The sequence below is a fragment of the Acomys minous genome, assembly GCF_964271855.1.
Source record: "Acomys minous genome assembly, chromosome: 14".
NCBI classification, from domain to species: Eukaryota; Metazoa; Chordata; class Mammalia; order Rodentia; family Muridae; genus Acomys; species Acomys minous.
In genome coordinates, this window is record NC_140496.1 from 77,162,742 (window position 1) to 77,177,667 (window position 14,926).

A 14,926-nucleotide genomic window follows, 5' to 3' on the forward strand; every position below is an offset into this window, starting at 1 on the left:
ATTTGGTCTTGTGGATGACACAGCCACTATCACCAGACTGGAAAAACTGCCCCAACTGCTTGTTCCGTACTGGATCAGTTGCATCATCTTTCTGTGGAAAGAATGCCCTAAATATTCTAAGCACCTTCAGAATCAATCAGTAAATCATAAGTCATTTCGAGTTTCTGCCTATTCGACTCGTCCCTGTCCCATCCCACTGTGCCTTACAGAGTTGATGAAAAATTCTTTCAGCTAATAGAAACTTTGTGCCTTTTCTTTTTCTTTCCTGTTTTATTTTGTTTTGGTTTTTTTGAGGCAGGGTTTCTCTGTGTAGCCTTGGCTGTCCTGGAGTCACTTTGTAGACCAGGCTGGCCTCGAACTCACAGTGATCCACCAGCCTCTGCCTCCCGGAGTGCTGGGATTAAAGGCATGCACCACCACACCTGGCTCTTTTTCTTTCCTCTAGCTCAACCTGGCCTCCAATCCAAAAACAGGGGGCTTGGGACACTATGCCACGCAACACTTCCTCATTTCTATCCCAGAAAGATTCAACTTGGGCTATTTGGGCTCCTCTTTTCACGCAGGCTGCCGTCCTTCGTTCTGTGGTCTCTTATGGAATATCAGCTGGTATTTGGGAAAGAAAACTCATATTATTAGGACTCAAGAGGACTGAAACCTGTCCTAGGTGTGTCCCAGAACGCCAAGGCAAGAGGTGACACTACGGAGGAGGTGGTGATAATGGTCATATTAGCAATCTCCGAGTTGCAGCCTTCAAGCCACTAAAACGGATATGACATCTAACTAGTGGTTTTGGGGTAAGTAAATGGGCTAACCTTTGGAAGACACACAGTCCAGTGTTGTCCCATGAGCACAAACAGGGGACAGTTCTCACCTTCCTCTATCAGTTTGTCTTTGAGATCAGAAGAAAAGGAAAGGTACGTGAAAGAACACAACAGTGCTGATTCAAAGAGATCCCTGATTATGAAACAAAAAGCAAGTAGACTCCTCATCCAAGGCAGTCCTCTAATTAAAAACAAACGAACAAACAAAAACTAGGCAGAGCAACAACCACTTAGACTTTTGGGCTGGCTGAACTCCAACTGGTGAGAATCCAGAAAGGACCTGAAAAGCCCCAAGCATTTGCCACACCACTTTCCCAAATTTTTTTCGCACTGCATTTAAAGTTTAGACAGAATGAGCAGGAATTTGGCAAAGAACCTTGACCGTGGCAGAGGTCAGACCCACAGGTGCGGCAGCTGCGTGGGGAGGGAGGACCTGGCAGGTGTCGATGCCGGCCTCCCTGTGCCTGGCACGTGGGTTCGGAGGCTGCTCCCGGGGTTTCCAGTGAAGCATCTGGGAGCGCTGTGGCCCGGGAGGAGGCGGATGGAGTGGCGGGCCAGCAGCGGGCCAGCTCTCGGAGCTTCCTGTCCCCACCACCGTCGGAGCGCCACGGGTGCCTGGGAGTTGGTGAGAACCGCAGCGGCTGGGAAGCCCCCCAGGCGCCGGGGCGGGGCGGCCGCAGCCCGCGGACTAGCCTGGAGGAGGGGCACTGAGGTCTTCAGTGGCGTGAGGGCGGGACCGGGGGCTGGCACCCGAGGGAGGGAGCGCCGCTCCTGCCGTGCTGCCATTGGCCGGGAAGCCCGGAGCGGGAGGGGGGGCAGGAGGAGGAGGAGGAGGCAGTGCTCCATTGGTGGGGCTCGCGGGCCAATCCCGGGAGGCCTGGGGGCGGGGGTGGGTGGGTGGGGGACCCGGCTGGGGGCAGAGCGTGCGGAGCGGTAGAGCGGGCAGCGAGCAGGACAGCCGGCCGCGCTCCAGATCGCATCTGAGCCTCCGCGGGATTCGAGTCCCACCGACCGTCGAGGCAGCATCCGCGTCTCTCTGCCGCGTTCCGGCTTCTTCCTTACCGCGCAGAGGAGCGAGCTCTTGCATCTCCCGCGCGGCCGCCGCTGGGGCTAGGAGCAAGGGACACCGAGGGCGACTAACCCCCGAGTCCGAACGCAGCCCCTTTTCCCGTCGTCCGAACCGCCATGACCCACTTCAACAAGGGCCCTTCCTACGGGCTCTCCGCCGAGGTCAAGAACAAGGTACGCGCGTCGGAGGGCTGGGGAGAGGGGGCTGGGGGAAGTCCTGCCGCGGGGGTAAGGGCTGCGAGCACCGCGGAGGGTCGTCGAGGCAGCCGGAGAGAAGCGCGCTCCCCAACTCACGGGAGCCGTCCCGCACGCGCTGGTCCTGGCTTTTGTTCCTGCACCGCGGCCCGGGCGGGCGGTGGGTTCCCGGACGCCTGGAGCCCCCGCAGCGCCACGGGGACTCGCTCGAAAGCTGTAGGGTGAGCCCCTCCGGGAAGGGGGCGCTCCTGAGTGGTCCGTGGCCCTTAGGCGGGGCCTTCCCTCGCGGCTGGGACTCCGGGAGTTGACGCCCCCCCGCCATCCGCCAGAGCCCGGGGCTGCAGTGGGACCCTGCGTCTCCTCCCATCCAGGCCCCCTCCTCCTCCCACAAGCAAGTTGGGCGGTTACGTGGCCAAAGCGGGCCCCTCATTGTTCCTCTTCTCCTCCTTGGGAGGGGACTCAGAGTGTCCCGGCGACCCCTGGGACCCGCGGGCGGAAAGGGAGCCCGTCGGTGGTTCCTTGATGCAATTGCCGCGCTGGTGCGGGAACCCCCAGACAAAGCCTGAACAGGCAGACTGCGAGCCGGAGATCAGCTGTAGACGGGAGAGTTAGAAATGCAATCCTGAGAAGTTTGCAGCCCGTTGAGTTGTCACGATATCTCGGCAGGGTCGCTTTTGTTCGGGGTTTATTTGCTGTAGCGGGCTGTATTTTGGGGGGTGATTGGAGTCTGGTGACGCAGCTTTGCGGAATACTCACCTCAAGAATGCATCGGGGTTTATCTTTCGGACTTTTGGTCTGGGAAAGAGATGAGAGGCGTCCCCCTCCCCAAATCCCTTTTCCTTCCTCCCTGCCTGCATTCCAAGTCCATGACATCAGGGCTTTCGGGGGGGGGGGGGGTGACCAGCCAATCGGCGTGGAACTGCGCACAGACCGCTCATTGTCTCCTTTTTGCTGTTCCGGCCAAAGCGCCACAAAGGAGGGCTGCTGTGGTTTAATTCCCATTAACCTCCCGGGAGCCGAAGCATGTTAGGATTGTCACCGCGCTATCCCACCTCTGGTAGACTACACTGGCATCGTCAGGGCTTGTTAACACCCTGGAGCTGCGGGTGTCCACGGTGTGAAGGGAATTACATTTTAGTAATAAAGCGCACCGTTGTCAGACCCAAGCGATAGAGTGGCAATTCTCTCCCGCTGTTGTATCTAGCGCACCCCTTTGTACTTCATCTAGAAGATTCCTAAACAGTCTTTGAAGCAAGAGGTTAATTTTCTAAATTACAATGTTCTAAAATTGTAATCTTCAGAGTTTTAACCCTTTCAAATGTTTTTTTTTTTTTTCTGTATGAAAGTTTTACTAAATAGGCAGAAAGTTTGCTTGGACTACAGCACTCACCAACTGAAAACTTCGTTGGAAAATAGCGGTCCTTCCAAGTTTATAGCCCTGGCTTTAGGAAGCCTAGGGCGTTGGCGTGTGAGCTTGGCGCCCGGGATTGTAATTCCTTCTGGGATTCTGGCGCCCACTGAATCTCTTTACCTCTGCATCGTAAATGAGGTACTGGTGACTTTGGCAGCCCTACAAGTACTTGACTTTTCCTGGTTCTTGGTATCCAAGCTGGCTTTCTTTTTGCTGACTAGCGTAATAGCGTCCCCTTGTACTTCTAATTGAGCCAATAACCCCAGGAAACGCACAGAGACTCAGGCTGGATCACTATTGCTGTGTTAGAAACAATAAATCCTCGGGTTTTGTTTTTGTTTTTGTCTTTTTTGTCTTTGTTGTTGTTTTTAACCTTTGGAAAGGTATAAAAGCTATAGGGATTAAACGCCAAGCCCGTTTAAAAAAAATCCTTTCATTTATGTGTAGGGCTGTCATACAGGATCCGTTCATAAAAACCCTTTTGATCTCAGCAGAAGAGGTGCACGGTGAGGCGGGGCGCACCACTAGGATTCCAGCATCCTTTTCTGGTTAGGATGCTGAACTCAGAAGGGTGTGATTGGCCCAAGGTCCCAGAAGAAACTTGGAGTATTCTAAGAATTTCAAGCAGTGTCTTAGTTAAGTACTTAGAAATGTTCAGCCACAGGACACTGCTGTCTGCCCCTGCCCTCCCCCTATTTTTGTCATCCACCTGTTACTACTGGACTTTGTAGTTATTCCTGCCACGCCATTTATCATCTGTTCTGGGCTTAGAAACCAACTCTTCCTGCTTGAATGGGGTGTTACTTTTTGACGGAGGGTGTAGGACTCTTGGATAAAGAGCAGACACATGAGAACAGGAGCTTGACATTGTGACATTGTTGCATCTTTACATTCCATTCTGCTTTTGTTTCAGTTTATGAGTTGATTAAACATCAGACTCTTGTTTGTTTGTTTGTTTGTTTATTTATTGTGTGTGTGTGTGTGTGTATGTGTGTAAGGATGTTTTGTATATCTGTATACCTTGTACCTATAGTGCCTCTGGAGGCCAGAAGAGGGCTTTGGATCCCCTGGAATTGTAGTTACAGATGATTGTAAGTCATCCTCAGGTGGGTTCTGGGGGTGGAGCCCAGGTTCTCTCTGCAAGAGCAACCAGGGCTCTTAAGCATTTAACTGTGGCTCCAGCCCCCTCCCCACCCCCACCCCCCACCCCCCCACCGTTTTTGTTTCTTAAAATATCATTTAATGTCCCAGGGGGTAGTGTGGAGTGAAATTTTAGAGTTCAGCCATTGTAAATTCAGGCCCCTCCCCAGTTCCAGCTTTTGATGAGGTCAGTGAGCCCTTTGACTTCTCTCTCTCTCTCTCTCTCTCTCTCTCTCTCTCTCTCTCTCTCTCTCTCTGAGCCCTAGTTTTGTGAATTGGAAGGGAATTGTATCATCCTGAGATGGTGCGTTGTGGAGGAGCTTAGTGGTGAAAACAGTCCACCAATGAGTTGAAGGTGTCTTTGACCTTAACTACTTGGAATCAGTAAAATTCCAGGGCAACAACTTTGAAACTAACATTTATTTGGTGAGATGCCAATACATAGCAGAACATACAAACTTCTTAACGTGGAAACACGGGATTTATTTAAAAAAAAAAAAAAAGACCCCTCAGTCTGCATTGGGGAAAGAGTGAGTGCCTCAGAATTGCTGCTTTGAGACAGGGTCTCATGGATGTGAGGTGGACCTTGAATTCACTTGCCAAGTACCGATACTGAACTCCTCCTAGTCCTGCCTCAGCCTCCCAGTTGTGAGCTGGGATTACAGACCTGCAGGCCTGTCTTTAAATAACAAAAGAAAAAAGAAACAATAAAAGGAACATCTGGCACCTTCTAGAATCCACAGGGGCCCTGGAAGAAATAGAAGTGATGAGGATAGACCCTTGAGGGAGGGTGGATGATCTCGTAAGTGACACTGCCCCCTGGGTCACACAGGCTGAATAGGCGCTGTGGGGACTAAAAGGAAAAAAAGAAACTGAAAACACAATGAAGCCCACAGATCCGCTAAGGAAAGGCACCGCTTCCTGACAGTTGGGTCTGAACAAAATGTTGGAGCCGGCAAAGCTGGCTTAGGGCGGATGTTGCCAGGGACCTTACAGCTCTCAGGGTAGTGGAGGAAATAAGCTGGAGGGTGTGGTGCTCCCATCCCCAGTGGTTTTACCTCAGTGTGTTTTCCTGGTGGAGGCTGAGTGTTACGAACGAGATTGGGACCTGTGATGTTCGGAAAGTGTGTTCTCACCACCTTCTAGAAAGTCTGGTTCCAGCACACTAACTACTTGAGAATTTTCTTGGTTACTTTGGAAGACTTACTACTAAAATTTTAAGTCACTTATAAGTAAATTAAACAAGCACTGGAGAGATGGCTCAGCGGCTAAGAGCACTATCTGCTCTTCCAAAGGTCCCAGGTTCAAATCCCTATAATCACATATTGGCTCACAGCTCTCTATACTGAAATCTTAAGTCCGCTCCTTACATATTAGGGCAAAATACTGTATCAATAATACAAAATAAGTAAACTCTGTCTGGGGGTGGGAGGGAGGACAGGAGAAAAGAAATGGAAGAAATTGGCCCACAGCTTTAATCCCAGTGCTTGGGAGGAAGAGACAGGCCGATCTCTTTTGAGTTCGAGGCCAGCCATGAACCAAGCTAGTTCTATGTCTTAAAAAAACAAAACAAAAAGTAAATGGGGACATAGCTTGCAAGTTGTAGTAAATATTTATCGGTCTAATGAATTTGTCGGTCAGGAATAGATACTGCTATTCTGACAGCTGGTCCTCAGTCCTGCTGTATAGTCTCCTTTTTGAGAATTCTGTTGTGTGGGTCTGATGTATTTGAAGGGGCTTTACATGGTTTTGTTTTTTTGTGTTTGTTGAGCCAGGGTCTGACTGTTGGCCCTGGCCATGTAGATTTAAGCTGGTCTGGAACTCACTGAGATCCACCTGCCTCTGCCCAAGAGAGGGCTGGAGACTTCCTAAAGAAGTGTGTCCTCACACCCGCCGTCCTTGTTTTGTAAATATACTTGTTCTATGTGTTAATATTACCATGACAACTTAACCACTGAAATAATTCCATCTTTGTTGCTGATTTGGGGGAACTCTGCTAGGGAAAACTTCTTCTTGGACTCCCAGTTAACTGAGAAATGGTGGAAGTCCTTCTGAAAAGCCTTCTCCGGTGTTAACTTCCCATGTGGTTTGTCTGCTAGCCTGCTTTTGTTTTCTTCACCTCCATCCCCTCTTCTTGACCAAAACATAAACGTGCAAGGATGGGGAGAGGCACCATACCCGCTCTGGAACACTCTCCTATCTTGTGCTGGGGCCTGTAGCCTTTCACGGTCTGAGAACATTGTATTGTCAGCTTCTACCTGCAGGTTTAAAGTTCAGAAATAGGCTGGACTGTAAAAACACTGACTACTTCCAGTAGCTAGAGGTGCGTGAGTGCGTGCGTCCTTCCAGATTAGCATAGGAGAAGTAATGAGTTTCTTTTGTGTGTGGGTGTTTTGACTACGTGTAGGTTTAATGATTTTTACCTCCTATTCTTCACTCACTGGATTTGTAGGCTGAGATGGTTAATATTATTTGTGACTGTATTTTTCCTCTTTTAAAGCACAATTGGATGGTTTTGGTTTTCTGGTTTGTTTTCATAGTATCCATCTTAACTCCCTTTTCGGGATGTGTTGGTGACCATGGGAAGCTTGTCCTTAGCGTGGGGCAGGTCCCATGTTGCTCTTGAGCGTTGGTTCTTTCTGGCTTTAAATTCAGCCATACATGGACTCTTAACTATTAATGCCCGTTTCTTGAGTCCTCAATTATTTTTGGTATTTCTGGAATGGGAGAGTGCATCCTGGTTGGTTGTGAGGACTCACATTTAGTCCTTATGGTACGCAATATAAACATATTTTGCAAGCTTTATAAATACACATGGATTTCTGAGCACTGAAAAGCGTCCTGGTAGCACCATCTCTGGTTCCCGTCAGTGAGTGAGCGAAACTTTTGTGAAGAGTAGGCATCCTGGGTTGGAATCCCATTTCTTTAGGTTTTGATGTGGACTTCTTAGCCTGTCTATATCTCAGCTGCGCAGTGGAGATGGATGTCACACTCACCTTTACAAGGTTGTTGGGGGAAAGCTCCGACCTGGACCATCCATGTCAAGTGTTCAGAACGATGCCTGGAGCCCAGGGTGCCCACAGTATGCATGTTGGCCACTTTGCTGACCAGGCAAGTGTTTTACTGGCCACTTAAGTTCAGTTCTGGCTTCTGAGCTGTATGTGTCCTGTGGATGCTGATACTGTCACAGAAGCTGAGCTTTCATTTATATCCGAGGCTTCTGATAGGGGTCGGAAGCATCCCTACACTGTTCCCCCTTTTCATCAAGAATATGGGGGTTCTTACTGCTGTGCGGTCTCCAGTGCCGAGTGCCCATCGCCATGCCTCAGAAAGAAAACTGAGGAAATCAAGGACTTTCTGCTCATAGACCAGTCGGAAGGATCACAAATCGGTCAGGATAAAGAGGAACAAGGATAGCTTGAAGTTTGAGGTTCGCTCTGCAGCAGGTACCTCTGCACCCTGCTCCTCAGGGATGAGGGGAAGGCTGCGAAGCTGAAGCAGTCCCTGCCCCCTGGTTTGGCAGTGAAGGAGCTGAAATGAACCAGTCCTCTGCATCGACTATTAAAAACCCTGGAAAGTCAAAAAGAAAAAAAAATGTGATGAGTCCCTGCATCTTTGTCCAGGACTTCCTGTAGCGCCCTGATGATGCCTTTCCTCCAGAAGGCCTGCGTCCTCTGCTCTTTTCTGGCTCAGTTTCCCCTATGAGGTCAGGCGACAGCATCTCTGTGTATCTTCCTTCTGAGCAGGAGCTGGGAAGCTGGAGGCAGTGGGTGTGCTTCTTGGGCGGGGCATCTTCAATGGGAAAGCCAGAGAGCTGTGAGCAAGAAGAAGCTTTTCTTTTCTCTTCCCCTCAGATCTGTCTTTTTAAAATCACAGCTTCCCCAGCCCTCCTTGCAACTTACACACAGGGCTCAGCCAGTGGGCAGAGCATGAGCTTCATTGCTGCACTTTTCTCCCCCTCTTTTTGCTTCATGTGGGAGGAAATCTGAGAAAAAATAATTCATACCATGTGTAGCAAGTCTCTCTTACTGTTGGTTAGTTCTGACATATGCTTCTATTTAAAAAGCAACAGCAAGCCAGGGGCCTGTAGCTCAGCTGGTAGGCTGCTTGCCTAGCATACACAAAGCCCGGGGTTCAATCATAGCACTGTATAAACCCAGCATGGTCACACGAGCCTGTAATCCTAGCACTTGGGAGGTGCGGGCAAGAGGCTCAAGAGTTCAAAGCCATCCTTGGCTGGGCGGTGAGTTTGAGGACAGCTTGTGCAATCTTGTCTTAAAGGGGTGGGGGTGGGGAGATAATTCAGTGGTAGAGCGCTTGCCTTGAAGCCCTAATTTTGATCCCCCCAAAAAACCTTGCGGGAGAGGGGGGACAGCAGCTGGGTAGCATATGCTTGTAATCCCAGCACTGAGGAAGCAGAGAGGGGAAAATAAATTGCTGGAGTTCAGTGGCCAGGTAGCCTAGTTACTAAGCAAGTCCCAGGGCAGTGAGAGACTCTGTCTTGGGGAGCGGGGGGGGGGGTCCTTGAGGAATGTCGCCCCACGTTATCCTCTGTCTTCCACACATACTCATTCCACTAAAAGAAAAGCAACAGTGGTCATTTTTTCCCTCCCATCATGCATAGAAAGTGTTTGTACACGAATTGCATTAGCTTGTGGAAATCCATAGCCATTAGCAGCTGTTCTGAGCCTAGACATTTGCTGTGGGTTTCCCTCTGTTTCTGCAGAGAACCTGGATGTTGTATTAGGAACCCTCATGCTGCTCACCTGGGCCAGACACACCTACACCAGATACACCTGGACCAGACACACCTGGACCAAATACACCTAGACACGTATTTGGCCAGCTAGGCGATCATCTCTAGCCTTTTCCGCTTCTCCTGGCTTGATCTTTTTACCTTTTCTTTTTCTTCTCGGTGGCCAATGACTCTGTTTTAGGTGTTTTCCTCCTGTACTCGATTTCCTGGTACCTTCCAAAACACCTGTGGCAAGAGGCTACTTTCCAGAGAGACCAGTAGAATCGTTTTGAGTTGGAGCTATCGTTACGAAATATGTTCTATGAACTTTTGAACCGTGCTGGCACTGCCCCCCTGAGACTGCGGATTCCCCTGGCTATTGGAAGCAGCGCTCTTGGCTGGCAGCAGGCTCTGGTGTATCAGTGTGATACAGTGACATAGAGGGACAGGGATAGTGGCTGCTGCTGCTGCTGCTACTCTTTTTTTTTTCTTTTCTTTTCTTTTTCTTCTTTCTCTTCTTTTTCTGAGGTAGAAGGGTCTTACACCACAGCCCAGATTGATCTAACTCCTCTGCCCACGCAGTCCTCTTTCCTCCATCTCCTCTGTGGTTTTGGGGTCCAGGCATGCTCCACTCTCTTCTCTGGCTGCTCTGAGATGAGTTGGCTTATGAACTGGAGAGAGCTGAAGAGTGGGAGTAAAAAAGGCTCAGACTCTGGGGCAGACGTGGGTCCAGCGTCCTGCTTGGCTCTCAGCTTTTGTCCTCTGCTTTCTTCCTTGCTCATGAGAACCTCTCCAACTCTTTAATCTTTGTTTCGTGAATGAAATAATTGTGAAGAGTAGGCGTGGTGCCAAAATGTAAGAGCAAAGCAGTGAAAGAACCCTGTATCCCTCACCCTCATCTCCCTGGCCTGAATCACCTTGAATGTCACTCGGATATTCCAGAAACAACTCTAGGCTGTTGTACGTACTTCCGTGATTTGTTCCCTACATTCATACTGGCAAAGTTCCTTTAAAGATGCTTGGGTGGGAAAGAATATAGCTCTGGACCCAATGCGCAAGTGTATGCTAAGTATTAAGCAGTTCTTATATTTTATTTTGGTTTGTTTGTTCGTTTTTTGTTTTTCGAGACAGGGTTTCTCTATGTAGCCTTGGCTGTCCTGGACTCGCTTTGTAGACCAGGCTGGCCTCAAACTCACAGCAATCCACCTGCCTCCGCCTCCCAAGCGCTGAGATTAAAGGCATGCGCCACCACACCTGGCGGTTTTCGCTTTTTAAATCAGTTAATTCTCTTATCCAATGGTATAAAATGGGGAAAAGGTCACTTTTTTATTTTACTTTATTTTTTTAATCAACTGAAAGCCAGTACTTGGAAGGTAGAGGAAGAAGGATAAGAAATTCAAGACTGGCTACAGCTACAGAATAAGTTGCAAGGCTGAAAAAAACCAGACACCAGGGGCAGGAGAGACAGCTCATCAGCGGTAAAGAGTGCATGCTGTAAGTCAGGAAGTCTGGAGTTCAGATCTTAGTTCCCATGTGACAACCCTGTGGCCTCAGCTGCAAGGCAGGTGGAGATAGGAGGATCTCTGTTTCCAGCCTCTATGAGAAAACTGAGCCCCACACTTGGGGAGGGACCCTATCTCAAAGGAATAGGTGGAGAGTGATGGACCAGGACACCTGGTGCCCTTTTCTCAGGTCTCTGCGTGGACACAGGTGCCCACACGTGCATACACACCCCGTCTCGGACCATCCATACCTAAATAAATCCCAAAAGAAATAGAGCTGGACAAATAACATCCAAACAACAAAACTATGTGAGTGGCCTGGCTTTAGCTCTTTATAATCATGCGCTGAGTCACCAATGCCTGTCGTCTCTGTTTCACTGTTCACTCTTCTTGCTTGGGGACTCAACCGTGGGCAGGAGCAAGGACAGTTCCATCAGAAATTATTTGACAAGTAATACTTCGGAGGCGTCAGAATGGTCCCATGTTAAATGGCTATCAAGTGGCATCAGTTAATTAATTGCAGTGATGTGCAGCCAGCCCTCTGTGGCTGTGAGCTTCACATCCGTGGTGTCAACCAACCATGGGTGTCATCCCCCAAAATGTTTGTGTCTGTACTGAGCATGTGCACAGAATTTACCACCGATTGTCCGGACGGTACAGTATAGTAACTACAAAGCATTGCCTTTCTTTTAGGAAACACAATTTAGGTGATATATAAGGCGATATAATAAGTGATCTAGAGATGATTTTGAATTTATAGGAAGGGAGGCTGGAGGTGTAACTTGCTGGTAGAGTGCCTGCGTAGCAGGCAGGAGGCCCTGAGTGCCATCTCCAGTCCTATAGCCATAAAAAGCCACGGAAGGGTGCGCATAGGTTACTTGCATGTGCTGCTTAAAAACACCACTTTATGCAAGGGGGCCAAGCATCGGATATTTTGGTATTTGTGGTTGGGAGGTGATGCCCTGGAATCAGTCCCCATGAATACCGAGGGAGAGCTGCTGAGTGTGAAGAGCCTTCAGTGTCTTGATGGGGAGAAGGGGACATTTGGGGGAGCTCTGCAGTGTTCATGGTTTTCAGCAGCCCTGAGGTGTGAGAGCCACTAAGATCTCCTGTTTGCAGCAGAGGAGGCCTGGCATAAGAGGTGATGCCCCACCAGTTTCCAGCCTGCTCGGCTCTAGTTCCTAGGCTAAAGCTCAGTTCCCAAGGGGCAAAGAAGAAAGGTGCTGAGCCTGGAGAGGGCAGGCCAGGGTGAGGAGCCCCAGGCCAGGGTCATTGACAAGGAGGGAGGAGTGTTGGAGAGGTCCAGGAGGGCTGCAAACGGGCTCTGGATCAAACTGCCGAGCTCTTACTGCTAACCTTCCGAGAGACTGTCCTCAGTGCAGCGTTTTCTAGGAGGCAGGAGCACTCCGAGAGGAAGTGGAGAGGGCTGGACAGACATGAAAGAGAAACAGGTCAGGGCTTCGAGGCTGGCATCAGGTTCGCCCAATGGTTTGCTTGTTTCAGTCAAGGTGGGAGCCTGTGCCCATTGAAGGGCTAGTGCTGGAAAGGCTGGGAGCAGAGTGGAGGTGAGGGTTAGCAGGGGTGGGAACAAAGCGAAGGGCCCTAAACCAGAGGCGGTGCAGGCTGGGGCGTCACTGAGTGAACGTGGTCTGGTCTGTGTGTGGAATACATTACCCTCTGCTGCTTGTGTCAGCCGAGTCCCTTTGCTGTCTGGGCACTTGTTCCTCCACCAGTTCCTCTGGCCCTTGACCTGGAGGGGATGGGAAGTCGGATTTCCGTTTTGGGTTCTGTGCCTATGTGTCTGTCAGATCACCTCTGGGAGACCTTTATCCTGGGGCAGAATACTGACTGACACTGTGGTTACTGAAGACCGGCTTTGTTCCTCTTGGGTGTATTCAAACTGCATGACAGTCACAGACAATAATAAGGGTGTTCTGAGGCCTCGTAACTGGGTGCTAGCTGGAAAGGGGAAGCTGTGTTCAAGGGTGTGTGTGTGTGTGTGTGTGTAAAAACTGAGTTTTGTAAATAATTATTTCCTTCTTTGTTGTGAGAAGATTAAACGTCAGTGTGCACCTAACCTGTCTTCAGTGGCATTTATGTAGGTCATGGTGGCATGCAAGTATGTGACTCTAACCCCCAAGTTTATTATTTTTCACATTATCATATTAAAAGAATTAAAAGAACACAAGTCTTTAACTTCGGGTCTCTCGCATGTCCTTGCAGAGCTTGGGGTGTGGGAACCCTGACTGGGGCGGATCCAAGAATGAAGAAAGGACAGACACACATACAGAAAAGCTGGCATGGGGTGGCCTGGGCTCTCTGATGGAGAAACCACAGTAGCCTAGGAGCTCAGTGTGCTTACAGGGCTATTGTATACAACTGGATGGGAAAACAGGGCTATATGGAAATAAGGAGGCATGGTTATTAAATACAGTTGAGCAAGGAAACAGATCCGGAGCAGTCTCTGCAGGGAAGCCCCATTCTCAGGCGGTGCGCGCAGGGCGGAGAGGCTCTGGTGGATATTTTCTGCACACACCCATTTGCACCCAGACCAGAAAAAGGCTTGGCCTCTTGAGTTTCACCTGGCCATGCCCATGCCAACATTCATTCAGGACTTCAGTGGCTTCCCGTGCCACTTCATGAGGCACAAGGGAGCTTTCTGTCAGGGGGAGGTTGGAAATTCCATCCTGTTATTTAATGGAAACTTCATGTCCTCTGATATTCACGGAGGGAGAAAGAACGCTTTCCTGCACGTTTAGTGTATTTGTGCGATTCCCTAGCCAGCCTATAACCTGCCTCTGAAGTTTAGTCTTCCATGTCTGTAGCCTGTTGTTAGGCCGTCACCGTCTAGTGGACCGGACACCACTGTAATAAAGGCACTCGTAGTCTGAGATGACAGATCTGGGTCCCAGGGTGGAGTTCCGAAGTTAGGGCTGATATTTGCCTCCTGCCTGTCCTGATCACTCAGCTCCATAGTTAGTGGATAGGGAGCCTTGTGACTTCCTCAAATCACCGTTGATCCCGAGATGCATCCTCTGAGGCAAACTTGTTGAAGCCAACACACATCCCAGAGCTGCAGAAGGCGCTCCAGCCAACACCGCCCACATAGACCTCAGTGCTGCCCAAGTGCCTATTCAAAGGTAGCTACAGTCCTGAATCTGGACAGCAGCAAAGAACTGACACCATCGGGTGCCGTGGAGATGGGTGTGTGCTCCAGCCGTGGCAGCAGAGACAGTGCAAACTTAAGAAGCAGCTTTGTCTCATCCATTCCGCCTTCAGCGGAGTCTCTGCAGACAAGGGAGCCCATTATCCGAGAGAGCATCTTCTCCAGCTGGCTTTCTTGTGGGTGGGCTTCCTGCTTATGCTTCATTGAGGCATCTTTGTCTCAGGCTATTTGTCCATTTGGCTTTTAGTCCATTTCCTTGGGACTTTTATGTATTTATCCTGGGTCTAACCTCCATATATCTCAGAATAAATTGGCTCTCCTATAAGTTGTTAATGCTCAGGTCATAACTATCCTTTCCCATAAACTTAAGGCCCCTTCTAGGGTATGTATAGTTACTTCTGGCTATCCAGTTTTTACAGTAGGCTATGTATGGTTGATTGAGTAGTCATTCATTCATTCATTGTTACTTTCAGTGAGATAGGTTAGCTTCCATCTTGTAATCCTCCTGCTTCTGTCTCCTAAGTGCTGGGATTATAAACATAGGACACTGTGCTTAGCTGTTTGTTTGTATGTTTGTTTTCTTTTTTCAAGACAGGGCTTCTCTGTGTAGCCTTGGCTGTCCTAGACTCCACTTTGTAGATCAAGTTGACCTCAAACTCACAGCAATCTGTCTGCTTCTGCCTCCCAAGTCCTGGGATTAAAGGCGTGCACCACCACGCCTAGCAAAATGTGTAGCCCAGGCTCGAACTCGTGATCCTCTTGCCTCCTCCTCTTTCAGCAAATCCTACTGGTGTGTGCCACTACAACCATCTGTGCTTGGCTGTATCTAATTTCTTTACTCTTTCCCCCAGCAGTTGGATCTTTCTAGACTGACATCAGTTTTGTTGT

General features: G+C 49.5%; 1 protein-coding gene and 1 pseudogene across 2 annotated transcripts in view; both read left to right on the forward strand.

Annotated features, from left to right (window-relative positions):
• The first annotated feature begins 1,727 nt into the window (after positions 1 to 1,727).
• CNN3 (calponin 3) overlaps positions 1,728 to 14,926 on the forward strand; it is a 30,503-nt gene continuing 17,304 nt past the window's right edge. Inside the window, exon 1 of the mRNA XM_084755405.1 lies at positions 1,728 to 2,063. Within this exon, the coding sequence (XP_084611531.1) occupies positions 2,007 to 2,063 (57 nt within the window). The 5' untranslated portion in view covers positions 1,728 to 2,006. The remainder of the gene's footprint in view (positions 2,064 to 14,926) is intronic.
• LOC311583074 (large ribosomal subunit protein eL38-like) lies at positions 7,795 to 8,230 on the forward strand (annotated as a pseudogene). The gene has a single exon. The product of its transcript is annotated as a large ribosomal subunit protein eL38-like (transcript).